This window comes from Miniopterus schreibersii (genome assembly GCF_964146895.1).
Source record: "Miniopterus schreibersii genome assembly, chromosome: 2".
NCBI classification, from domain to species: domain Eukaryota; kingdom Metazoa; phylum Chordata; class Mammalia; order Chiroptera; family Miniopteridae; genus Miniopterus; species Miniopterus schreibersii.
In genome coordinates, this window is record NC_138102.1 from 186,722,269 (window position 1) to 186,747,159 (window position 24,891).

General features: G+C 61.3%; 1 protein-coding gene across 2 annotated transcripts in view; it reads left to right on the plus strand.

Annotated features, from left to right (window-relative positions):
* The window catches only part of TAFA5 (TAFA chemokine like family member 5), a gene marked incomplete at its 5' end in the record, with an annotated part of 97,954 nt that extends 73,580 nt beyond the window's left edge, over positions 1–24,374 (plus strand). For both annotated transcript variants that reach the window (XM_081128168.1, XM_081128169.1), the window contains 2 exons: positions 10,612–10,739; positions 22,279–24,374. In XM_081128168.1, the coding sequence (XP_080984294.1) occupies positions 10,612–10,739; positions 22,279–22,287 (137 nt within the window). In that variant the 3' untranslated portion in view covers positions 22,288–24,374. The remainder of the gene's footprint in view (positions 1–10,611; positions 10,740–22,278) is intronic.
* Positions 24,375–24,891: the final 517 nt, after the last annotated feature.

A 24,891-nucleotide genomic window follows, 5' to 3' on the forward strand; every position in this document is an offset into this window, starting at 1 on the left:
ATTCACGGTGAGGAAATATCGGATGCCCCCCAACCCTGCCGTCCCCCGGCCTGAGTCCAGCCCAGGCCTGGCTCCACGGGCCAGGATGCTGGTGTCCTTGAGGGGGTCGCTGGCCTGGTCTCCCTGGTGGACTGTCTCTAGTGGCCCAGAATAGGGCACCCAGGGGTGGAGGCGGTGTTTTGGAGCGTCCACCCTGTGGCAGCCAAAACATCCTGCCCTCGGTCCACCCTTCACTCCGGCCTTTGCACAGAAGTAAGCAAAGTCCAGGTTTTGAACCCAGATCTCTCAGCCCCCATGGCCGGCTGCCTCCTGCCTGAGCTGGCCTCTCTGTGCAGTTAGTCAGACGCGGAGAAACAGGGCCTCTGGCCTTCGCCTGTGCCCCCGGCCCTGGCAGCCTGTCCCGGCCAGCTGTGCGAATCAAAGAAATATGGACGGGGCCCCGAGGAGCAGATGTGTGGACTCTGTCCCAGGTTAGGCATTTAAATCCTCGGGGAGGGTGGGCTCTGGGCAGCCGGGAGCTCGGGGGCAGGTGCCCCTGCCCGTAATCCTGTAATTGGCCACTGATCGCTCTGAGTGCTTTTCGGGTTGGCAGCCCTTAGTGGTGGTTTTTGTGTTAGATAAGCGTAGTATTTGTTACATGTCTATGACGAGGGCATTTTTCCTCTGAAGGACGGGTGTCTGGAGAGGGCTTGGAGAGCTCTTGATGAAGGGTCTGGCTGGGGGAAGGCTCCGAGGGCCGGCCACGTGGAAGTTGCCGGGAGGCCGTGTCTGGTGGGTACTCGATAAGTGGACCGGTGTTCACTCCAGTCCACTGTTTAGTGGCCAAGCCCGTGGCTGGCTGTCAGCTCAGACCCAGGAGGGCACTGGCCGAGGTCAGCCCCACACGCCGGCCTGGCCTCTTGGATGAGGCTCCAGGGCCTGAGATGGAGGGGGCCTGTTGGGGGGCAGCCGGGGTGGCCAGGCAGAGGTGACCCCAAGGTCAAGAGGCTCCAGGCAGCACAGAGCCGATGTTGTATGTAGGGGTGACGACCGCGCAGGTCGGCCGCGTCACTGGGATGCGGGAGACGCGGGGTCCTGGCATTTTACCACGGCCCTGACGGCAGGCGAGCACCTCCCGCGTCGGAGGAGGGCGAGTGCACAGGACGGAGCCGTGATGAACGGCCGGGTTTTACGGGCCTCCGCTGACTATTATCCTGAGTAGTAAATACGGCGGGGACACCGCTTTCCAGGGGCCGGGCCGGTCGGCACTAACTTACCGTTTGAATGAAAATCCTAAACCTCTTTTAGTCAAACTGTCATTGCTCATTGCCCGTAAATTAGGGGCTGGGGAGACGTCACCACGGGCATTTATCAGCAAATGCTGGAGGATCCATTGTATTCTGGGGACGCAGTCCACCCGGGGGGCTGGGGACATTCAGACTCACTTCTTAAATCGTGCCTTTGACACTCACGTGGCACCAAAGCTCAGAGAACCCAGCCCTCCGTGTCGGCGGCGTCTGGCCGAGTGGTCACCCGCTGGCTCCCCCAGGAGCAGGGAGAGCAGAGAAACCCCCAACATCACAGACGGCCCCTGGGGATGAGCCCCGCCTGCCTCCCACCTGCCCTGCAGGGCGCCCACTCTCTCCTGCTCGGGGACCCTCGATAGCCGGTGCATTTTCAGAGAGGTTGTCTTTGTCCCCCCACCTGGGCTGTGTCAGGCCTCTGGGTTCTCCACTGAGAAGCACAGAAATGCGCAGCTGGGTGGGGTGACCGCTCGCCTGGGGTGGCCTCCACCCTCGGGGGTGTCAGAAGGCATCCTGCCTTCTCCATCAGCACTCAGCCCGCCTGAGCCAGGAGCAGGGAGGCTTCCATGCCGTGTCCTGGTACCGCCAGGACTGAGCACTTCCGTGGAACCATCCACGGGTGTTGGTGAACCTGCACCAGGCCACACACTAGCCGGCAGGTTGTCAGAGCCTTGCCCGCTGTCCTGAAGCCCGAGACCCACACTGCACCCCAAAACCAGCTGTCTCCTGGAGCGCCCCTGGGAGTGTGTCCCACCTGCGACCCCGTCTTAGAGCCCAGAGCCCAGGTTTGCAGGAAAAGACAGAAACGGCCTCTTTCCGAGACCCAAAGGACACCAGCGCCTGGGGAGTGGGCCTGGGCCGCGGGGCCAGTGGCTGGGGTTCCAGGCACGAGTCTTGCTCTTAGTAACTGTGTGTCTTTGAAGCAGCCGCTTAACTTCTCTGAGCCTCAGTTTTCTCATCTGTAAAGTAGGTGCAGCACCTGCTTCGGGGGCCAGAGACAACATCGGTAAGCGGTAGGTGCCATCACGTGGTATTTACCGATCTCGGCTAACGACACTTTCACCCTTAGACGTCCCCCTGCTGGCCCACTGCCCACATTTCTTATTCTTTGCTTATTTTGGCTCCTGACCATCAGGCCTTCACCGAGGACCCTGGGAGAGGTGGCTTGTGGGACACTGTTCTGCTTTCCACGTCAGCAGGTGACACGACACCCACTTTAACGCTTACCTTAAAACTGGCAGCAAATGTTAAGCGTCTGTGGCAGGTGATCTGGACACTAGAGAAAAGCACAGTGTGAAGCAGAAAATAGAAAAATATACTTTTCCTACCCAAAGAAAGCTGCTAGTAGCTTTTTTGAAAGTATCAGTTTCCCCTGAATGATTCAGAAACGATAATTTTAAAAAGCCACAGAAATTGCTGAACGTTGGGTACGCGTTGCCTCGGAGCATGGCGCGTGTTGCGAGATGTCTCGGCTGGGTGTAAGATCACAGCTCAGGTCACTCAGCTGTGGGGACAGCGCCTCACGTGTCATCTCACAGCCCCCACGTGTGTCTGATGCCGGGGTGCGGGCGGGCACCTCCGTCTGCCACCTCTCTGTGCCCTGCCTCCTGTCCTGCCCACGGCCTTTCCAAGTTTCCCTTTGAATTTTGGACTCAGCCACCGTTGGGTTACATCCCAGCCGGGGGGACGCTCAGTGGGCAGTTTGAATGGACGGCTCAAGTCCACCTCCAGGGACTTACCCCATGCGATCTCCATTGTCTGTGCTGTCCCGGGAACGCCTGTTGGATCAGTGTTCTCAACGGGGGATGGAAGCCCAGCACCCAGGCCCCTGTGGGTGTTCATAACTGTCACAGAGACCGGGGTGCTAACTGTCACAGAGACCGGGGTGCTAACCGCAGTGGATTCGAGCGACCAGGGACTCTGGGCTGGGCGTGTGCGCAGGCAGAGCCACCCACCCAAGGCCGACGGGGACCTGTCCGCGGGCGATGTCACTGCTGGGTTTGGGATCGGGACTTTGGCCGAGTTCATTAACTCTGCGTGTCCTTGCTCCAGAGTCTTGCTTTGAACTCCCGACAGCGCCGGCGTTTGCCTCCTTGAAGCCCTTTGGCAGCTCATGTTGCATCAGCCACGTCCCTGTGACCCGCTCTGGGGACAGATAGTCTTTGAAATACGCTGACCGGCATCTGGCCCTGTCTGCCTCTGCTCCCCTGCGGTCCGTTTCCCTTTGCTCCTCGGCGGGGGCCTCCGCCTGGGCCACCCCGGCCGCCTCTGCCTCTTTCTAACCTGGGGGAGCTGGGTGAGTGAGCGGGCGGGTAGCTGGGGGTCCTGTCCTCTCCCCTAAGTGGGAGGCCCGGCGTCGGGCTCTGCACCAGGGCTCACCCACCCGGGGCCATCTCCACCTGCTCTGGAGGGAGCTTAGAGGTGACCTTCCCAGTTTGTCCCTCCTCAGAACGCAAGCCCTGTCCCCAGAAAGGCTGGGGTGGCTTTATTGACCCAACCACAGTCTGCAAACTGCACTGTTGTTCGGCATCGATACTGGGCTGATCCATATTAATGCAATTAGACGTTGTGTCCTGGCCTTAATCACCACCCACCTGCAAAGCTGCAGGAGGACGCAGAGCATGGGGGGCGGGCAGGGTCCAAGGGAAGAGGGGCCTCCCTGCCGCCGGCCCCCGGGGCCTGACTGTGCCAGACCTGGTGCTGGCCCCCAGCTTCCCGAAGCTCAGAGGTGGGCGAGATGGGGTGGCTGTGAATCCTGGTCATAACCAAGGAAACCACATCCCAATGCCCAGAACCTAGTCTGCCCCCAATTTGGAGACTCTGGGGTCATGAGTGGACCAAAGCACTGAGCAGACAGGCCATCAGGAGAGAGTTGCTTCCCGTGGCGGAATCAGACTCTGCAAAGTTTAAAACCCAAGTGAGAAGCTCCCGTAGAGGCGCCGTCCTCAGAGTCTAAGGTAAAACCACATGCAAAATTCTGATTCAGGAGAAGCCATCTGCCCTTCCTGCAGACTCGCCGATCACTCAGCATCGTCCAGACGCGGCCTGTGCCACGCGCCTCAGCACACGCCGCGGCCTCGTGGTGTCCGGCTCGGCGGGGAGCCCTCGCCTTGGATCCTGGGCAGCCTCGCCCACTGTGTGGTCCACTTTCCCGGAGACGTGGGCCTTCCGCTGGTCACGCCTGAGCGTGAAGCGTGGAACGTGAGGTGTGACCCGTGTCGTGCTTCCCTTGCGTGCCTCCGTGTCATCGACGTGCAGAACCTCAGGGAAGTCACGCAAGCTCAGTACCGGCTGCCACCGCCTGGATCGGGTTTGGGAGTGGACGTGGCCCTCCCTGGGCAGGGGTGGCCTCGGACCGTCAGAACTGCGGGCTACCACGTAACCGAGCCCAAGCCTTGGCTCATAGATAACTCGATGCGCCCCCTGGGTGGGGGCCGGCGGTGGAGGGGACCGGGTCAGGCACCTGCCCGGCAAGACCTCCCTCCCTGGACAGTCACCCCTCCCTTCCCTGGAGACTGACCCACAACACAGGTCCTGACTCCACGGGCACCCGGGAGGTGATTTCATTTCGGGGTGGCCTCTCAAAGGCAGGAGTGTCCCATCTCAGTGCAGGAGCGCGTGGCCGTCCCACCCACAAAGGAGCGCATGGCCGTCCCACCCACAAAGGAGCGCGTGGCCGCCCCACCCCACGAAGGAGCGCGTGGCCGCCCCACCCACAAAGGAGCGCGTGGCCGCCCCACCCCACGAAGGAGCGCGTGGCCGCCCCACCCACGAAGGAGCGCGTGGCCGTCCCACCCCACGAAGGAGCGCGTGGCCGTCCCACCCACAAAGGAGCGCGTGGCCGCCCCACCCACGAAGGAGCGCGTGGCCGCCCCACCCCACGAAGGAGCGCGTGGCCGCCCCACCCCACGAAGGAGCGCGTGGCCGTCCCACCCACAAAGGAGCGCGTGGCCGTCCCACCCACGAAGGAGCGCGTGGCCGCCCCACCCCACGAAGGAGCGCGTGGCCGTCCCACCCACGAAGGAGCGCGTGGCCGCCCCACCCACGAAGGAGCGCGTGGCCGCCCCACCCCACGAAGGAGCGCGTGGCCATCCCACCCACGAAGGAGCGCGTGGCCTCCCCACCCCACGAAGGAGCGCGTGGCCGTCCCACCCACGAAGGAGCGTGTGGCCGCCCCACCCCACAAAGGAGCGCGTGGCCTCCCCACCCCACGAAGGAGCGCGTGGCCGTCCCACCCACAAAGGAGCGCGTGGCCGTCCCACCCACGAAGGAGCGCGTGGCCGCCCCACCCCACGAAGGAGCGCGTGGCCGCCCCACCCCACGAAGGAGCGCGTGGCCGTCCCACCCACGAAGGAGCGCGTGGCCGCCCCACCCCACGAAGGAGCGCGTGGCCGTCCCACCCACGAAGGAGCGCGTGGCCGCCCCACCCCACAAAGGAGCGCGTGGCCGCCCCACCCACGAAGGCCCGACCTTCCCTGCGGCTGCCCAGGCAGCTGCTGCGCCACCAGCAGGGCCCCCGGGGCCCCCGGAACCGGAGGGGGGCACATTTCCCTCCGCGCATTAGAATTAAGAACCGGCTGCCGCTCTTTCTTCCCTTGTAAGTAGTTCCTGTCAGTTTGTGGAAATTTGCCCAAGAAGAATGATTGGAGTGTTTTCCCCCTCTCCTTGCATCCCTTAATTCTAATGAAATAATGACACAGGTGGGTCGCGACGGCTGTGTGTTTATTTCTCGGTCGAATCTGATGACCGGGTTTGGAGGGTTTTCCGCTGCTCGGTGCCGTCTGATGATCACAGACCGAGGCTCTTCTGTCCCGCGCCGCGGGGACGGCGCCCGGCTAATGAATCGCACTCATCAGAGAACCGTCTGGAAAATTGATACTTTCTCCTGAAACTATTTAAAGAAAAAATAATTATCGAGACTGTTCTCACTACATTATGCTGTCGAGAAGTTGTAGAAAGAAAATTTAGTCTAATTTTAAGACGTAATGTGGGTTTTGCAGATTTTTCTTTCCTCGGTGATTAAGGGGCTCAGTGCTGAGAGGACACGGCGCCCTTTTCTGCCCGCTTTTGGGGCCTGGGGGAGACGCTGGCCAGCCTCGTGCCTCCCCGGCCCTGGAGCCCCCTGCGGCTCTGGGACGGCGGGTCTCCCGACTGCGTCTGTGGCGGCAGAGCCCCCGTGCCCATGACCCTGCTGCGCCACCGGCACGGTGACCTGGTGGGTCTAAGCCTGGGCCTTTCAGACGTGACGTCCTGGAGCCCAGGTCCCGGGGGGGTGAGGTGAGCAAAATGAATTTCTTCCAGGGTGTCCCCGCCGGGGTTCTGGGCTTGTTTGCGTTTTCCTGAACCCGGCGCCGCCAACCCTGGCAGATGGGAAGGTGGACACTGGGATCCCCCCACCCGACCCCCCAGCGCCTCAACGTGCCTGTCGCCTGTCCTTGCACCACCCCCGTCCTGTCCTCCAGGGCAGGGCTCGTCCGATTCCTGTCTGTCCCGGGGCCAGCCTATGACAGGGCTCTTGCAGGAGAGGCCACCTAAGGACAGCTCTGGGGGCCACGAGGGTGCCCTCTGACCTCCCGGCCCCACGGGCCTTCTGCCTGAGCTGGTACCACGGCCAGCACCTGGGGCAAAAAGGCCTCCTGGGACCTCACAACGTCTGCAGGGGCCCTGTCTCCATCTTCACGCGGTCGATTCCTCTGGACCCTCGAGATGTCAGACCTGCTACGTCAGTATGTGTGTTTGATTGTGTCTGTGAGTGTGTGTGGTTGTGTGTGTGACTGCATAATTGTGTGTGTGATTGTATGTATGTGACTAATTGTGTGTGTGATTGCGTGATTGCCTATCTGATTGTGTGTGTGACTGTGTCTATATGATTGTGTGTGGCTGTGTGCTCATGTGTGTGACTGTGTCTGTAATTGTGTATGTGTACTTGTGTGTGGTTGTATGTGTGTGGCTGTAATTGTATGTGTGATTATATGTGTGTAATTGTGTGGTTGTGTCTATGTGATTGTGTGTGTGATCATGTGTGTGTGATTGTGTGTGTGACTGTGATTGTGTCTATGTGGTTGTGTGTGGGACTGTGTGTGGGGAGTGCATACCTATATAATTAATATGTAGATGTGCGTATTAAATGTCGACTGCCCCTTCTCCCTGTGTTGCCTGGCCCCCCGTCACCAGCAGGATCTGGGGCAGTTGGGGGACATATCCGCCTGGGCCACAGGCTGCCAGAGCGTCGCCTGCCCGGCGGAGGAACTGGCCCCTGGGGACGGCGCGGCTGTGGCCGGGCTCCCTGCTGGAGCCCCGCTGTTCTGTTCTGATGACTCATTTTCCAAGCTGTTGGGTAAAGCGAGCAGATTCCCATGTAATGGAAATGAAGAAACAGCTTATTCGGGGGAGCCCCGCAGTGTGTGAGCAGGGGGCCTGGGTGAGCAGTGAGCAGCACAGCCCCGGCCCCCCGTGATCAGCACCGCCTGTCCCTGTCCATCTGTCCACACGCCAGTCAGCAGCATGTGTGTCCCCGCAGAGCTGTCCCTGGAAGTGTGCCATCCACCCACTCCAGGGCTCAACAAGGTCACTCCTGTGGTCCAGTTCCTTAGATTTGGGGGGGTGGCGGGGGGCTGGAGGGTCAGCGGGACAGAGGGGAGCCGGCCCGAAGGCTACACCACACCCGTGCTCACCGCACACGCCTGCGCCCAAGACACGGAAGCCCCCCGTGTGGGCGCAGGGAGCTGGGGCCGCCCCGAGAGCTCTCCGGCTGCAGGGCAGGCGCCTCCGGAGCCCCTGCTGCGGCCCAGGCCGGTTCTGCTCGGTCCCGCAGGCCCCGGGCCCGGCCAGGGCTTGCTCAGTGGGTCTGCGGCCCCTGCTGGCGGCCCCTCCGGTCAGGCCCTGACGCTGGGGACCGGCCACAGTGTTCCTCAGACTTAAGTCTCATGAAAACCCTTCTAAGGGGAAGATGCTTCCCTGCCCCCCCCCAGTATCGGCCTAACTAGTTTCTGTTGTCACGTTGCAGGAATCTAAGTGAACACCAGGCCGGCAGCGCTCGTTAGACTATAAACTGGAAAAACTGAAGCCCATTTAAAAATTAAACAAACGCAATGGCAAAACCAATAACATTTAAATTTGCAGGGCAGCTGCTTGGCGCGGACGCGCTCTAGCGGCGGGCTCGCCGTCAGTGGACCCCCTGGCTCCTGCCGGGCTCGGGTCCTCCCGCATCTGACGGCGGGCGCGAGGGGGAGGGCGCAGGCGTGAGGCGTGTGCGGTCTTGGCGGCCACTGCGCCGGCCTGTGTAGAGCAGGCATTTCGTCCCCCCAGGACCGTCCCACCAGCACGTGAGATGGGAGATCCCAGTGTCTCCCCCGCGGCCTGTTCCCCGAGGACAGGCTTCATCCCACAGAGCGCTGCGCTGCCTTGAGGGCGACTGGGGTGTGGCCAGGCTGATGTCTGGGCAAAAGGGACTTGGGAGGGACCACAGAGCTCGCCGCAGCCCTCGTCACCCTCACGTAACAAAAACAGCCCAGGTGAAGGCTCATGTTCTCCCTCCGTCTCCTGGAAGAAGGAGCCTGTCCCCGGGTGGGTCCCCGGAGGCCTGTTAGGACCCCAGTCGGGGCACGTGGCCCTGGAGGCGCCTCCCTCCCACCTGCCCCGTGGCCGGGCGTCGGTGTGGCCGTGCCCCTGGTGAGGGGCTGCCCCTGCTGGCTCACTGCTGACTTTATGGGACGTGTCCCTGCCGACCCTCTTGCCAGGTCCGTGTCACCCGTGGCTGCCGCAGTCTGTCCTTAACCCAGCCACCGTCTCCCTGACAGATTGTCAAATTTCAGCTGACTGACCAGGACCCGCCTGAGCCACTGCATGTCCAGGACCTGCGCCCCGTTGAGCCCACCGCTTCTCAGCCCTTCTCCTGACGCCGGGACCCAGGCAGCCAGCCCTGCTCCTGTCCCAGGACCACGAGGCCGGGCCCAGCCCGTGGTGGCCTCTGCCTCCCCGTCATTTCTCCCTCCACCCTCCTGCGCCCCTCCCTGAAACGTGTGCCCCGCACTCTGTCCCCAGCCCTCTGTCCTCACGGCGCTTGTGTCCTCTGTTCTGTTGCTCACAAGTATCTGGGCTGTAGCAGTGGCTTTATTCTGGGGGTTGGGAGGCCGGGGAATGAGCCCCGGTGCCCAGAAGCACCCAAAGGTCCTCTGAGAGGGAGACTCAGAGCCCAGAAAGGAGCAGGTCACTCCGGCCAGAGCCTGAGCCCTTGGGGTCTCCACTGGAGAGAGTAAGGCCTGCTGTGTGCACACATGGACATGTGGGTGTGGGTGTGGGTGTGGGGGGGTGCATGCATGGACATGTGTGGGTGCGTGGACATGTGTGGGTGTGTGGACATGTGTGGGTACATGGATGTGTGTGGATGCATGGACATGTGTGGGTGCGTGGATATGTTTGGGTGCAAGGTGAAGAAGGCCTGGGGGTGCAGGGAGTGATGCCACCCCAAGGCCAGGCTGGGCTGGGTTCTGGGCCTGCATGGTCCCCTCAGAAGCCCGGGCTGGACAAACCTGCTCTCCACTGGGCCTAGGGACAGGCGTTAAGGCCATGACCATAAATGACCCCAAGCTCCTGACCCGCCCTGGGAGCCCCTCGGGGTTTTGACACATGAATAGTCTGGGACCTTGTCCCCAGCCATCAGCCACCATCACTCAGGCTCCCTCAGCACCGTCAGCCCTTTGGGGACACTCTCTCCCGGCCAAGAGCTGCCACAAAGTCTGGGCAAAGGAATGAAGTTGTGACGTGTGGGATGAAAGGCCCTTTGTCCCTGGGACGTGGTGGTCCGGCGCTCTGCCTCCCAGGCCTCCAGCAGGAAGTGGGCAGGGCTGGGCGCGCAGAGCCGCCTTGGCAAACAACAGGCAGTGTGTGCTGAGCGTCAGCCTGCAGCGCCCTCTGCAGGGCTGGCCCGGGCACACCCAGGCCCCGTGCCCCGGGGGGACAGCGGTCAGTGACTCTGAGTGTCCTCCCATCTTTCATTCTGCAAATGTGTCCACCTGCCCGCGGCACACCAGGCCGCTCACCAGTGGCCCCACACACGTGGCTGTGTGTGCAGATCAGTGTCCATGCACATGTGTGTGTTTACATGTGCATGTGCCTGTACATGAGCATTTTGTGACTTGTGCATTTCTCTGTGTGTGTGTGTGTGAACTGTGTAGCAGGTGCTGTGGCTGGGTGACAAGGGGGAGGAGACACGGCCTGGCCAGGCCACCCTGAGTGACACCAGGCTGTTCTGTCCCCAAGGTCGGGTGCACAGGTGCTGTCGTGTCTGGGCCAAGGGGGACTGACCGGCTCTCTCTTCCCCCTGCAGCCCGGATCATCAAGACGAAGCAGTGGTGTGACATGCGTCCCTGCCTGGAGGGGGAGGGCTGTGACCTGCTGATCAACCGGTCCGGCTGGACGTGCACACAGCCCGGCGGGCGCATCAAGACCACCACGGTGCGTAGCGGCCCCTGGCCTCCTGGGGGGCCCTGGGGGAGGGGAAGAGGCCTCCGCCGTGCGGCATACCCGGGAAGGGAGGTGGCCCTCACACCAGCAACGACAGGCACGGCGGAAACTGGCCCCCGGCTTCCTTATGGGGAGATCCCACCAGCCCCCTCAGCCTCCCAAACCCCCACGCCTCCCTCTGGGGACCATCAGTCTCTCTCCAGCTCTCCCCACTGTCCCCAGCTGCCCTCTTGGGCCTGGCACCGAGTGGCTGGACAGAACTGCCCTCCAGGCTTGTCAGACCGAAAGTTCTCTCTGTGCCCACAGGAAAGATCATTGGTGGGAGTTGCCTTGTTTCTGGGGGATGTTAGGGTCCCCACCCCAGAGGGGCTTCAGGTACCTCCCCGGGGAGAAGGGACTTTAAAGAGAAAGGACCGGGTGGGGTGGGGTCCTCCTCCCAGCATCGCCTCTTGCCCAGGCTCTGCATGGTGGCCATTAGGACAGAAAGAGGCCCCAGAGGGTTTTGGGGTCCTGGCCGTGATTTCCGCCAAGGTGCCCTGGGCGTGCGTCAGGGATCCGGGCCCTTTCGGGAGGGTCTCTACCAGGATCACTCGGGGGCAGAGGAGCACCCGCCGTGTCCTGTCCTGGCGGCCTCTCAGGACTCGGACAGGCTGTTTTATCCACATGCTCTAGGGACCAATTTGGTTGGGCCCCACGGCGGGCCCCAGGCCATGTGGGGTTTGAGCACCATCCAGGCCTCTGGGGACACACGGAGGACAGAAGCTGTGAGGTGGCGACTCCAGCTAAGGCTGCACCCCGGCCATCCCCTGGCGGAGTTTTCATCTGTCAGGGTCCCCGGTGTCTGTGGGATCGGGCAGCCGAGCACTGAGGCCGAGATGGAGCCGGTGTCCCCGGCCCCAGAGCGTGAGCCTTGCGCGTGGGCCTTTCCGGTCCCGCTTTCCCGTCCCTGCGCCCAGGGCCCGTGGATACGTAGGATGAGTTGGCGCGTTGGTTGACTGACCGGGCCCCCGACGCGTGCTGGTGCTGCCGTCCCCAGCCCCCCGCTTCCCAAAGCGCAGGCCGTCCCCCGTTAGCCGGTCGTGAAGGTGTCGGTGGGTCACTCTCAGCAGCGAGAGGGAGGAGGAAACAGAATAAAAGTGTCAGAGGGCATCCGTGTCCAGGTGGCGCCGCTCACCGAGATGTGCGTGGTCCCGGTGGCAGACGTGGGGACTGGTGGGTTTGCAGTGAGAACCTGGGACCGCCCTGGGGGACGTGGGGAACCAGGCGTCCCTGCTGGGTTTCCAGGCTCTGCCTTCTCTCTCCGTCTCTGCTCTGTGGACCTTCATCTGCCTCCAGCCGGGTGACCCGGGTGGACATGACATGTTCTCCCCGGGGTCCAGGGCAGTGACCCCTCCTGGCACCGCACATGGGCTCGTGCTCTTGAGGACAGGCTTCAGCGGACAGTCACCCCTCTCTTGGCCGCGCCTCGCCCTGTGCCATGAGGCTCGCTGAGCAGGGAGAGGGGAGGAAGCCGGGTCCCGGGGCCGTATAGCAAGCAGGCCCCTTCCTGCCCACTCTCCGCTTCTGTCCGTGGACCTCGTGGCCGCAGGTGCCTGGTGCCAGTGTTCTGGAATATTCTAATCGTGCTCATTTGGCCATGTTTCCCCACATTTGTGTGTTGCAAGGCGCCCTAACTCTGAATAAACCGCCAGGTTGAAATCCATTTCCAGATCGGCTTTGAAGCACCTCATTGGGATTCTGTGCGGCATGAGGACCCGCTGTGGGGCGAGCACAGTTCCGGGGTGTCGGCCTGGTTCTGTTCAGGAACCAGGTTTCAGGGAAAGTCATGCCAGCAACAGCACACTCCCTGGAGCAGAGACGCCGAGGGTGCCAGGCAGCAGCGGCCTCTGATCTCGTGGGCACCCAGACGTCCAGGCTCTGCCCAGCCCTTCTCTGCACCGTGAGCGACGGGATCCTCACCCTGGCTCCGCCCGGATCAGTCCTGTGCTCCCGAATCACCGCCTTTCATCACACAGTAACGGCCGGCATCTCAGCACATTTTGTGTGTAAACAGAAACGGTCTGGCCATGCGGCAGCCGCTGGTATTGTGGAGATGAACATCCTTCGTTTCCTCGGCAGAAAGGAGCCCAGAAGCAACAAACAAACGGGCCTGCCCAGGCCCCCTCTTTCTCGGGCACCTCCAGCCAGTTTCATAACAGGAGGCGTCACAGGCAGCGGCTGTTCGGGTAAAGGCCCTGCATTCTCTCAATTTGCCTTGAAGCCGTTGTTCTTAACTATGTAAACCCAGAAGGGCTGACGCGGAGGAAAGGGGCCCATGGAGGACCGTGACTGTGGGTGAGCCCGTTGTGGTGTGGTGGTCCTGACACCGCAGAGGTGACAGGTGTGCCCGGAGGGGGCCCCCCGTCCCCTCCCCTCCCCTCCTGCCCCCACATCCTTGTTGGGCTCCACTTGGCCCCCAGGGTCTCAGAGAGCCAGCAGCTCCCCCAGGACGCCCTGGAGGGGTGCTTATTGGGTGGCAGATGGGCCTGGGCCTGCACAGATGGCCCCAGAGCCGGGTGCATTGCTTAGAACATGAGAGTCAAAGAGTTTGCTGGAGAAATGGAAGCAAACGCTCAGGCCGGAAGGTGCTGGCCAGGTGCCCTGTCCCACATCCCTGCCCGAGGGTCCCCAACCAGCCATCCTAAGGGGCAGCAGGGCCCCGCCTTGGCTGTGGGACGTGCCCCACAGAGGGGCCTTCAAAGAACAACCTGAATGGGACAGACGTATGTTCTGGACATGCCGCTGCCACCACGAGGCCCACCCACCAGGGCGCCCACCCACCAGGATGCCCACCCACCTCCGCCTCCCTGCCCCGGGCCTTTGCCGAGGCCGCCCTGGAAGCCGACGTCAGGGGCCCCGGGACTGGCCGCCCCCGACCCCCCCACACCAGCATCGCCGTCTTGCCAACAGCGAGGTGTGATCAGGACTCAGAGCTCGAGGTGACCCCAGGTTCCCAGCGGAGCCGCTTAATTCCTTCCAGTTCCTGCCCCGGGTCGCGAACGCCTGGGCAGAAGGTGGGGCAGAGCCGGACCGGCTTTCTCTGCAGCTTTACCGCGCGGCCTCCTCGCCATTGACTTTTGCAGGAAGGACACGGGTGGGAGCGACGGCGCCCGGCTGTGCTGCGGGGGCGGGTCGTGCGCGGAGGAAAGGCGGCCGCGGGGCCTCGGAGGCTGCAGGGCAGCGGCCGCCCGCCTGACCCGCGCGGACGGCGTCCCGAGCCGAGGGCCCAGCGGCAGGCCCCGCCCCGCCACAGCCCCGCCCTCAGCAAGCCACGCCCCTCGGCCACGCCACAGCCACGCCCCCAACACAGCCACGCCCCTCACAGCCACACCCCGCCATGGCCACGCCCCAACATAGCCACGCCCCTATTCCGGCCACGCCCCCAACACAAACACGCCCCTATTCGGTCACGCCCCCAACACAGCCACACCCCTAACCGCCGCACCCACCCCTAGCCACACCCCCAACACAGCTATGCCCCCATCCCAGGCACACCCACACTCCAGCCACGCCCCCAACACAGCCACGCCCAAGACAGCCACGCCCCTATCCCGGCCACGCCCCAACGCGGCCACACCCACGCCCCAGCCACGCCCAACACAATCACGCCCCCAACACCGCCCCTCCCAGGCCAGCCTCACCCACGCCCTCAGGCCCCCTACGCCCAGGTTCTGGCCTGTCTCGCCCTGTCCCTGTGTCGCTGTCCTCGTGCTGTGCCCTCTCTGTGTCCCCAGAGGTGACCCTCTGTCCTCAGCTCAGCTCCGAGGCCCAGACAGCGGCGCCCGGGGGCCTCCTGCAGGCGCCGGTCCAGAGCCTCCCGCAGCCCGGGGATGAGACCCGGCGTTTGGCAGAGACGCTTGTTCAAGTTCAGTCTTTATAAAGGGAACAGAAGGGTTTGCGCCTGAGCCCGGCCACTCTAATGCCAGGTCCCCGCCGCGCCCGAGCTGCAGCGCCGGCTCCCGCTGGTACCGACGGCCGTGCGCTGGACCCCGAGCTCCTGCCGGACCCCTGGACCGTGGCGCCCGGAGGGTGCGGGCGGCACCTCACTGGGCCTCCCCCGGCCACGAGCCCTGCGCTGGGGCCGCTGTTCTTTCTGGATCGGTAGTTGTCCCACTGCCCGTGAGGGTGACAGTTCTAACGTGCCCGTGGTAGGTGACCTTGCCGAGGTCGCTTTAACCTGAGCCTCAGTTTCCTCATCTGTAGAGGGCGCCCCAGGCTGGCCTCACGGGGGGCCGGGGACGGAGACAAATGATGGATCAGAAACTTTTCCAAAACCCAGGAGCGTCTGCGCAGGTAGATAGTGGTTTTGGTCTGGTGCCACCTTCTGGAATACTCCGGAGTCCCCGTTGTTGCCTCGGAATGCGCCACGCCTCAGCCCCTCTGGGGAACCTGGGGGCTTCGGGCCGTTGCTGCCACACAGGGAAGCCCAGGGCACTGGTCGTGTGGCTGCGTCTCTGCTTTGCTTGGTTTGAGGGGGCATCCGGCCTTGTGTCGTCATGGCCCACGTGCCAGGTTTTCGCAGGACAGGTGGGCATGTGACGGACTAGGAGCAGGTGAGCAGGAGATGGTGGCAGCCCCTCCTCCCGGGACCATGGCCACCCACCACCCGCAGACAGGCTCCCCGACATGGGGAGGAGGGAGGAAGGCCCTGCCCCTGCCAATCCTCGACCACGAGCGGTGGCCACGCTTTCCTGATGACCACGGCAGATGGGCCCCCTGCTGCACAGCCTCGGCCCAGCTGCCACCTCCACATGTTTTTGGAAATAAGCACAGTGGCGCCACGACCTGAAGAAAAGAGAAACGTGTGCTCAGGTTAAACCCGCCAGAGGCGCCTCCCGGGAGCAGAGCTGAGACACCTCGGAGGAAAAGCTCTGTCCTCTGTGGCCATGGCCGTGGCCTCCCAGAATGCAGACACATCCTGGGACCCCCTCCTTGTGCCGGCCTGACGTCAGGCCCTGGAGGCTGCTTGGTGTCCAAAAGCCAGCAGGCAGAGAGCAGCATGTCGTTCCCCGGCACTCGTCCCTTCACCCGGTGCAGCAGCCTGGCAAAGAGAGGAGGTGGCCCTGGAGGGAGCGTCACTGGCTGGGCAGAGTTGGTGGGAAGAGCCGCTCACGTGGGGCAGGAGAAACAAGAGGACCTGCGCCCGGGGCCTAGTCAGCGGCTCATTTCTCCCTTCTCGGGAGCACAGACCTGTGCAGCTCAGGCAGAAAGCCTGGCCTCCAAGTGAGAAAGGACCCCATGGGGAGATGCCCCCCCGCCCCCACAGGGAAAGCCAGGGGCCCCACACTAGGATCTTGGGTCTCTGCACCCTCCCCCAACCCTCTGACCAGCCTGGCCCCTGCAGGGCCACCTGCACCCTCAGGCCCTTTGAGGGAGGGTGAGGACTGGCTCCCACCGAGCCTGCTGTAATTCCAGGTGAGGATGGGCCTCTGCCTGTTTACAAGAGAATTTTAAAAAATTGCATCGAAGCCAAATGCCCACGTGAGTGTGAAAACATCACCTCTGTGGAAAGGAAATGTTCTGAAGACGTAAAGGTGCTTAGCTCTGAAAATAGCCTCTGCACTAAACAGGTGAGGTGCCCGGAGCACATGTGCTTCCTGGGGTCAGAGGGACACAGGGCTGCGGCTTCCGCGACGCAGGATCGAGGCGCTGAGGGAGAACGTTGGCGTGGAGTGCAGGCGGACCTCCAGAGGGCTGCTGGTGAGCGAGGGATGAGCCCACAGAGGCCCGAGGAACGAGTGCTGTTGGAAGCTGCCAATGAAAGGAACATCACTGCAGAAAACCAGCGCAGTGACGTGGACCAGCCTCCACCCGGGAGGCGATTCCTCGGGGGCAGCAAAGAAATGGAGCCAGAGAGCAGAGGTGGCAGGTGTGGAGGACGGGGGTCTGTGTCTCACCTGAGAAGTGAGGCTCTGAAGGAAACCACAGTAACAAGAACAGAACAAATAATTAGGTTAGGGTAGAAACGGAGCATTAGAAAGAAACTCTCGGGAGCTGGGGGTAATCCCCGATTTAAAACAAAACAAAAGCAGCCCAGACCTGGGCATCCTATGGCAATATCTTTGAGTTGACAGAGTACAAGAGAACTAAGTCTGGCGGTTATTGTGGGGGGAGAGTATAACGGCAGAAGGAGGGGAGTCCCCAGAACCACGAAGGCGCAGAGACGCACCCTCCGGACCCCAGGAGGCCCAGAACCAGAGGCCAGAGGGAGGATCGTCTCCAGAGATTTGGCTGAAAAAATGTTTTGCTTATGAATTCAGTCCTATGTCTAGTTGTTGTTTGGACGAAGGGACTATACAGTAGTTTTAAACGTGCAAGGATGTGGAAAGCGTACCATCCACGTACGTTTCCTGAGGTGAATGAAAGATACACTCGAGCCAGTCGAAGGCGTAAAAGTCTGGAGCAGAACATGGGAAAGGTCATGGGTAGGAGGGTGGATGGTGACTGTCGATAGCAGTTAAACATGGGGGGGTATAAGTCATCCCCGTGGCCGTGGTTATGAACGTGCGCACGGAATCCACAGCAGTGGTGTTTAATACTCTGCCTGCCATGGAAGGTGATATTGTGTGATGACAAGCTGAGGTGTAATCTCGGGTTAAATGGACAAAGGCTGGGACGGGGCCACTGCAGAGCCAGGGCCACCTAATGTCTCTTCATGGACTGGAAGGAACCCCAAGGACATAGGTCATGAGAGAAAAGACTTCGTTATCCAGGGTGCATATGAATCACACGCCAGCCGCCAGGAGTGGAGGAAAAGAGCACAGTTTCTCCTAAACCACGGCAGGAGGAAAAGCACGCGACGCCTTGTTCATGTGCGTGGAGTAGAGAAGGGAACCACGAGAGGAGCAGAGCCACGCCGTTCATGCCTGAGACTCGGTATCCATGGTGACAACAAACGTAAATGGGTCAGTTTCCTCTACTAAAAGGCAGAGACCATCAAATAGGGTTTTGTTTTTGTTTTGTTTTGTTTTTTTGTCTTTTTTCCATTTTTTTGTTCTCTGTTGGGTTGGGTTTTTTTTAATAGTTTTAAAATAGCCAAATGTGTGTTGCCTTCTGAGTGTTCCTACAGACAATAAGGCTAAAAGCAAAGAATAAAGATTCCCCAGACAAATGAAGTGCAAAGAAAATCAGTAGGTAAAATATATTATATTGGCCCAGAGTGACTGTTAGATGAGCGTCATCCTGGACATCACAAGGTTGCCGGGTCGATTCCCGGTCAGGGCACATACCTAGGTTTTGGGTTTGATCCCTGGTTGGGGCATGTATGGGAGGCAACTGATCAATGTTTCTCTCACATCGATATTTCTCTCTCTCCTTTCATCTCTAACAATCAATTTTTTAAAAAGAAATATATATCCTCAGGTGAAGACCAAAAAAAAAGTGTGCAGCCGGCCCACGGGAGTCCTGTGCAGGGTGTGAATTCAGGGTACAGGGTCCCATCCTGGGTAGAGCGTGTGTCATCTGGTTGACCCAGAGCGAGTCACTTACCCCTCTGCCTCAGTTTCCACATCTATAAAATGGGAAAGTGCTATTCTCGGCTTCCTAGGGCTGCTGCGAGGATTGAAGGTTAGAACATCAACGCCTTACCGCATATCTGCGAGTTCCCTGAAAGATGGACTCGTGAGTGTACCCGTGTCTTTAAATAACCTTATTTCTAAATCAGCAAGAATTGAAAATAAATAACTTTAGCTATTGAAAGAGCCACGCTAAAAAAAAAAAAAAAAAAGAGGAAAGAGAGACACTAGTAAAGATGAAAAAGAAATACTTATGAATTTTAAGAAGAAAGGCCTGGGATTGATCATTGCTTCTCTGCCAAGATTAAAAATGTGTTCTCGCCTCTGTCACGTACGGTTATTGTTTTAAGTTAGAAAATGAATCTGCCAGGAAGACGGGACAATTGGCCTGTGTTAGAGTCTTGGATTATTCAAGAGTGCGCTTCCATAGCTAGTGTATTGATCACTAACTTGGGAAAATTTTATTAAATATATGATTTTCTGGGGGGAAATTACCAAAAAATAGCTAGAGAAGGAGAAATATGTTAACCTTCTGCAGTAAAAATCCCAGACTGGAATTTAAGTCACGCGCTTGAAAACACTTACTGTGCAGGTAACTTTCCCAAAACGCTGGGGCGTTGCCCAGTTTATTTTAGGGACCAGGGAAGCCGGATGCGAGAAGTGCCCCCAAAGGCAGACAAGTTCACGGCGAAGTCGACTCGCTCGGCGGAGACTCGGAGCCTGTGATGTGGGCCGGGCTCTGGGCCAGGCTCCGATTCACTCAGCAAAGTCCTCTCGAGGCCCCTCGTACCCGGCGTTGCTTTGGGGTTGCCAACAAATATGGGGACCCCGCCCCTGGAATGCGCGCTCCCCAGGCGCGGAGGTGATGGGGACACGGGCCGCCTGCCCCTGCCGAGAGTCGCGGCCTGCTGCACTCTGCTTCCCTGTAAAAGAACAGGACGCGGCCTCACCGCCGATCCGTGCAGGAAACGAAAGTGCATTTTAATATTTCAGGATCAGGAGGACAGGCCCTGGCAGGAGATAAATAAAAGATGTGCTCTGGCCCAGGAGGTGCCCAGAAAGTCACAGGCAGACACCAGACTCGTGCCTCCGAGAAACATCGGCATCGCTAACAGCAGACCTGCGGCCAACCTGGAGGGGAAGGCGGCCACCGGGGACCCAGCGCCCACCTGAGACCTGAGCCCGCGGGGCGCTTACCCCGGCCCCTGCCGACCGGGTCCCAAACCCCCCGTGTGGCCATCCCCGTGAGGGCTTGCTCGTGGGAGTCCCGGCAAAGACAGCCACATGCACATGTGTAAGAGGAACTACGGTCATCATTGCTGACCAGCGAGGTACACAGGTGCTCCCAGGACCCTGGGGACCTGCCTTGGAAACGAATTAGAGTTGATTAAATTGGACCAAGCAGGAATATAGAAGGTTCTCCACTTGTGTTCAATGTAAGTTTCATGGATACGAACAAGACCAGAGGTCAGCAAACCGTGGCCCGCCGGCCCCATCCAGCCCCCACCTGTGTTTGTCATAAAGTTTTATTGGGACGCAGCTGTGCTGTTCGTACGCACGTCACCGACGGATGTGTTCATGCTGCAGCGGCAGAGCCGAGTCCTCGCAAAGCGGACCATACCCCCACCTGGCCCTTCCCCGAATGTGTTCGCCACCCGGACGCGCCGGATGCGGGTTCACCAGCCCCGCCCGCCGGGATGCGGGGGCAGCAGCCAGGCGCCGTCGGGTAGGAGGTGGACTCGGGTGAACTCGCAGGCCGCTGTTGGGGGGAACTTGCCCCCTTGCTCCCGGCGGAGATGCGAACACAGAACTGCCTTCCCGCTTCCGAGGCTGCCTGTCGAGAATGTCTCATGGTTTTAATTAAAGTGAGTGCGTGAAATGAAAGTGAGCGCGTGGGAGAGGAGAGAGCTCCGTGAGTAACAGCAGGATGAGCGTGAAACGCTCGAATAACCGTGGCAGGGAAAGGTGGCACCTCCGCAGAGGGAAGGGCAGAGCCTCGGGCGAGAGACCTGGAGGACTTGACTAAATCAGGAGAAAGGTGGCCGAGGCTGTGCTCGGGTGAAGGCGGGGCTGGGGCGCGAGGCCTCCTTCCGGGAGGCGACGGTGCTCTGGCCCGACTGCAGGCTGCGCAGCCGTGAGGAGACTACACAGCTTGAATCGACCCTTTGGTGGGCCGTGGGTGTGTGAACGACACCTCAGGGACCCGCTGTGAACAGACGGAGATCCGAGCCCAGGGGGTGTGGCCGGCGTGGGCCCCCTGTTCTCTGGACTCCTCTGCTCTGCCTGACCCTGCTGGGCAGAGGTGACCTCCCTGCTGCCACGTGGCCGTGGCCCCTGAAAGTGGACACTCAGTGGGGCTTTGATCCTGAGCTTCAGGAGCATGTCGCCCGCCCTCGCCGCCGCGGATGGCGAGGTGTCGGCCAGAGCGGGCTCAGTGCTGCCTTTGAGGAGCTGCCTGCCCTCCGCCCGCTGTCACCTCCAGGCCCCTTTAATCGCATCACCTGTGGGCTCGGGACGAGAGTCCACTGGCTGTGGTCCTCTGATGCGCCAGGGAGCCGCAGCCCTGAGTGCAGGCCGGGGCGGCTTCAGAGCCGGTGCCACCTGGGAGCCCAGCCAAGGGACAAAGAGGACACGGCTCGGAGGCCGCAGAGCCATCCTGCGCTTGTCAACACTCCCGTCTGAAATGCCGCCTGGCGAGCCTGCGGCTCCAAACACAAACGAGGCTTTGGAGAGGTGGCCGCCAGCATGCCGCAGAGCTGGAGGTGACCTGGCTGGGACGGCGCCCTGTGGTGTCCGCATGTGGCCTGGCTGCAGACAGGCTGTGAGGACAGGACGGCCGCCTGTCTTCCCCGAGGTCAGGGCGGGCGGAACTGCAAGGAGTGTGGCCGGGAGGGGCGTGGGGGCTGCACCAGCAGGGACCCTGTGGGCACCGCAGGCGGGAACCACTTTTGAGATTCTGGCCGCTCTGCATGGGGCCCAAAATCTCCCCACCCTGCCTGAGTCCAGGGCAAGGGCATGGCTACTCCGCTGCTCAGGGAGGTCAGTGACCTTGCCCATGGTCCCCTGTCACTGTCCACTCTGCTGTCTGGGACCACAGTAGGGGACACGGATGCAGAGTCCAGCAGGAGGCTGTGCTGCCCCATTGGCTCATCCAGTTCCCACGGGGCATGGGGGCCCCCGTTGGTACCAGCCGCCTGTCTTTGGGATGTGAGCCCCGAGGCTTGTCCAGGTCTGGGTCAGGGCTGTGTGGCACATCTGTGGCCTGCGTTCACGTAGCCTCGAGGAGGGCCGGCAGCTCAGGCACCCATGGGAGCCGGCAGCCAGCAGGGACATGGGACAAAGGGTGCTGGACACGGGGCCCCCAGGCGGAGGCCTTGGAGTCTGTGGGTCTTTTCTCTCTGCCCTCATAGAGGTGGCTTTCCCGCTGCCCCACCCGTGACACGGGACTGTCATTTCACATCTGCTCGCTCGCTGGCTGTTCCGTTGCATTTCCTGACTCTGGGGTGCTGGGTGGCCGGGGTGCAGGGGGCCTCATGGACCAGGGACATGCACGCCACCCCAGTTCTGTGGCCACCCAGGGGCTCCACGGGTCCACAGGCGTCCACCACTATTCCCTGTGCAACTAGGCAGCGCCTGCTGTGTGCATGGCGAGGCTGGAGGCACCGCAAGAGAAACCTGCAGAGGGACCCGGATCCAGCACCCTAGCCAGTCGCGTGCCCTCTTGTCACCTCGTCACTGCACAAGGGGGTCCCACACAGGACACAGGGGGCAGGTGGACGGGGCGCTGCTCTCAGCAGGTGTCCACTCCTCCGGGACGCAGGTCTCCATGTAGTTTAGGTCCTGGAGGGGGTCACTGCCATCTGCTGAGGGTGCTGTCCCGCCGGGCGGGCCTTGGGGTGTTTCCTGAGTTCCCACCGTTTCTAACGGGGACCCTTCTTGTCTGGGGGGCTGACTGTTCTCTTCTCTTTGCTCCTCAGGTCTCCTGACAAACGCAGCCCCCGAGGGGCCCGGGAGAGGCCTTGGCTCCCTGGCGAGTCCACGCCTGGGCGAGGGTCCTCCAGCCACAGACACCCCCATTCTCTGCCATCGGCCCGCCCTCCATTTCTCCGCAGCCCCACAGGGACGGCCTGTGTCCCGGGCCTTCTGAGCTGACTCTGTCCGGCTGCACCAGGAGTCCGGCCTGGGCCCCAGCTGGGGGTGCGCCTGCATCCGGGGAGCCTGCTCACCCGCCCTCCCTGGCCCACGTCGGCTGTGCCCCTGAAGAGGACCAGGACCAGGAGGAGGCAGAGGGGCTGCGGCCCAGCCAGGCGGAGGGACCGGACGGCGCCCGCCTGGCGGAGGAATGACTCTCGGGCGTGGAAGTGGCCTCTCCTTGTGCCCAGACTGTCCGAATGGCTTTTATTTTCTTACCCTTTCAGTATACTCCATAGACCAAAGAGCAAATCTATTTTAACGTGGACTCGCCCCCACATCCCAGTCCCGGGTTCGACTCCGGGGCACAGGGGCAGAGACATGCCGGGGGCCGCGGCGGGGCGGAGAGGGCGGCCCCGGCCAAGGCCCCCGCCCCACGAACACTGCGGTGCGCCCTGAGAGGGGCCGCTCCCCGAGGACGCCGGCAGCCCTGCGGGACGCGGGGGCGATGACCCCTCGCAGGTCCCTGGGCGCCTCCCCGGGACAGGGGCCGCGGGCACTGCTCCTCTGTGCTGAGATGGACCGACCACCGTACTAAACTCTGTTTTAACCAGTTAGACTCGCCGCCGCGCTCCATTTCCGATAGTGGGATAATCCAGTCTCCGCCAAGAGCATGTTGGGTCTCCCGTGACCGCTGTCTCATCCGATGCACCATTTAGCTCCAGAAAGCAAATTAAAGGAAACTGAAGTAACACTTGTTTGAAAGAGATCATTAAATGTATTTTGCAAAGCCTAAAGTTATATATTTAACAGTTTTTATATGTTGTATATTTGTAGAAAATCCTATTTAACCATTCATGTGGCAGCCCCAGCCGTCCTGAGCACGGGGCCAAGTCCAGGTGGCCCTGAAGGCTCTGGGGTGTGGGCACAGTGAGGAGCCGGCCGCCCGACCTCGGGGACTCAGGCAGCGAGCTGAGGACCAGGGCGTGATGTCACAGATGTGGACAGTGCCGGTGGGAAGGCCGTGTCTCTGCACCTGGCTGGCGTTCGGTGCCCCTCCCGTGGGCCTCTGTCTGGGTGACCCCCGAGTATACAGTATCTGGATCTCACCTGTTCTGGTGAATTGTGTCCCTTTTCCTTACCTGTCACATCCACAGACCTTGAGGGCAGCGGGCAGCCCCTCCCTGATGCCCCCTTTCCCAGCCTTCGTGGCCGAGGTTGGGACGATGGGGCTGGGCCATGGCACACAGAACGACGGGTGGCCCATCTCCCCACGGTCCCCCTACGAGGCGGGGTCCCTGGGCCCAATGGGAAGGGACAGTTCTGTTTTTCGTTCCCCTGGCCATCCTGTGCCAGGTGCCTCTGTTTTCCTGAGTTTCCGTGAAGTATACTACCTAAGCGTCCAGTTAACAGGAGTATTATGCTAGTTCTATGCTACTGAAAAAAGTAAAAAAAAAAAAAAAAAATACCAAACTATATAGCAACTGTTCCCGCCACCCATAGACTAAAGGTAGGACAGAAAATCCACGTATTTAAGACCCGTCCCCACGTCCATGAGTATTTCATTTACCTTTCGGTCACCACGGACTTAGGCACCTGTGTCTTGGCGTAAAGGCACCGGCTGAGATTCGGGTTCCTTGTCACAGAGGCCCTGGGCCTGCCCGGGGTGCTGTCCCCAGCGGCCGCCCCAGGCTCCACGGCCTGGGCTGGCTCCGGAACCGGGCGGGACCCTGGCAGGGTCCCCCACCCAGCCCAGCACACCTCCGCCTCTGCCCCGGCCTGGCAGCGCCCCCGCCACCTCCCCCTCGCCTACAGCGAGTGCAGACGTCTTCGAGGGCAGAGACTGGGAGATTGAGATGTTACAGCATTTTTTTTCTTGTTTCACAGTACTCAATTTTGTGTTGATTCAGCTAAATTATGAAAATAAAGAAAAAGTCCTTTGATAAGCATGGCGTTTGTTCGCTGGCCGTGGTGTCCTGGGAGAGGGGCAGTGGCAGGCGTGGCCAGCGGGGACGGAGCTCACAGTGCACATGGTGATCGATGGGACCCTCCTCCCAGGCGCTGGGCCTGCGGTCAGGATGCGCCATCTGTGAGCCCTCTGGGTTTTCCCGCAGCCCCAAGGATGCTCCCTGCAGCACGGCCCAGGTGAGGGGTCAGTGCCCGGCCAGTAACAGTCGGGGGCCTCTCTCCCCCTCTATGTGAATCCCCAGCCACAGGCCAAGTCCAGTCCTCCCACTGGTCAGTGCCTGGCCACCGGAGATAAAACAGGTACCTCCTTCCCCCGGCACAGTGCCCCCCGGTCAGGCCGGAGGGATGTGAGGGCCACATCCGTCCACCCCTCCCCAGGGCCTGTGGGTCCCACACATGGCCCAGGGCCCAGAGGGGCAGGACTGAGTTCAGGGGCTCCCACAGGGCCTCACAGCTGAATGACCCCCTCCCAGGGCAGGCCACCTGGGTCT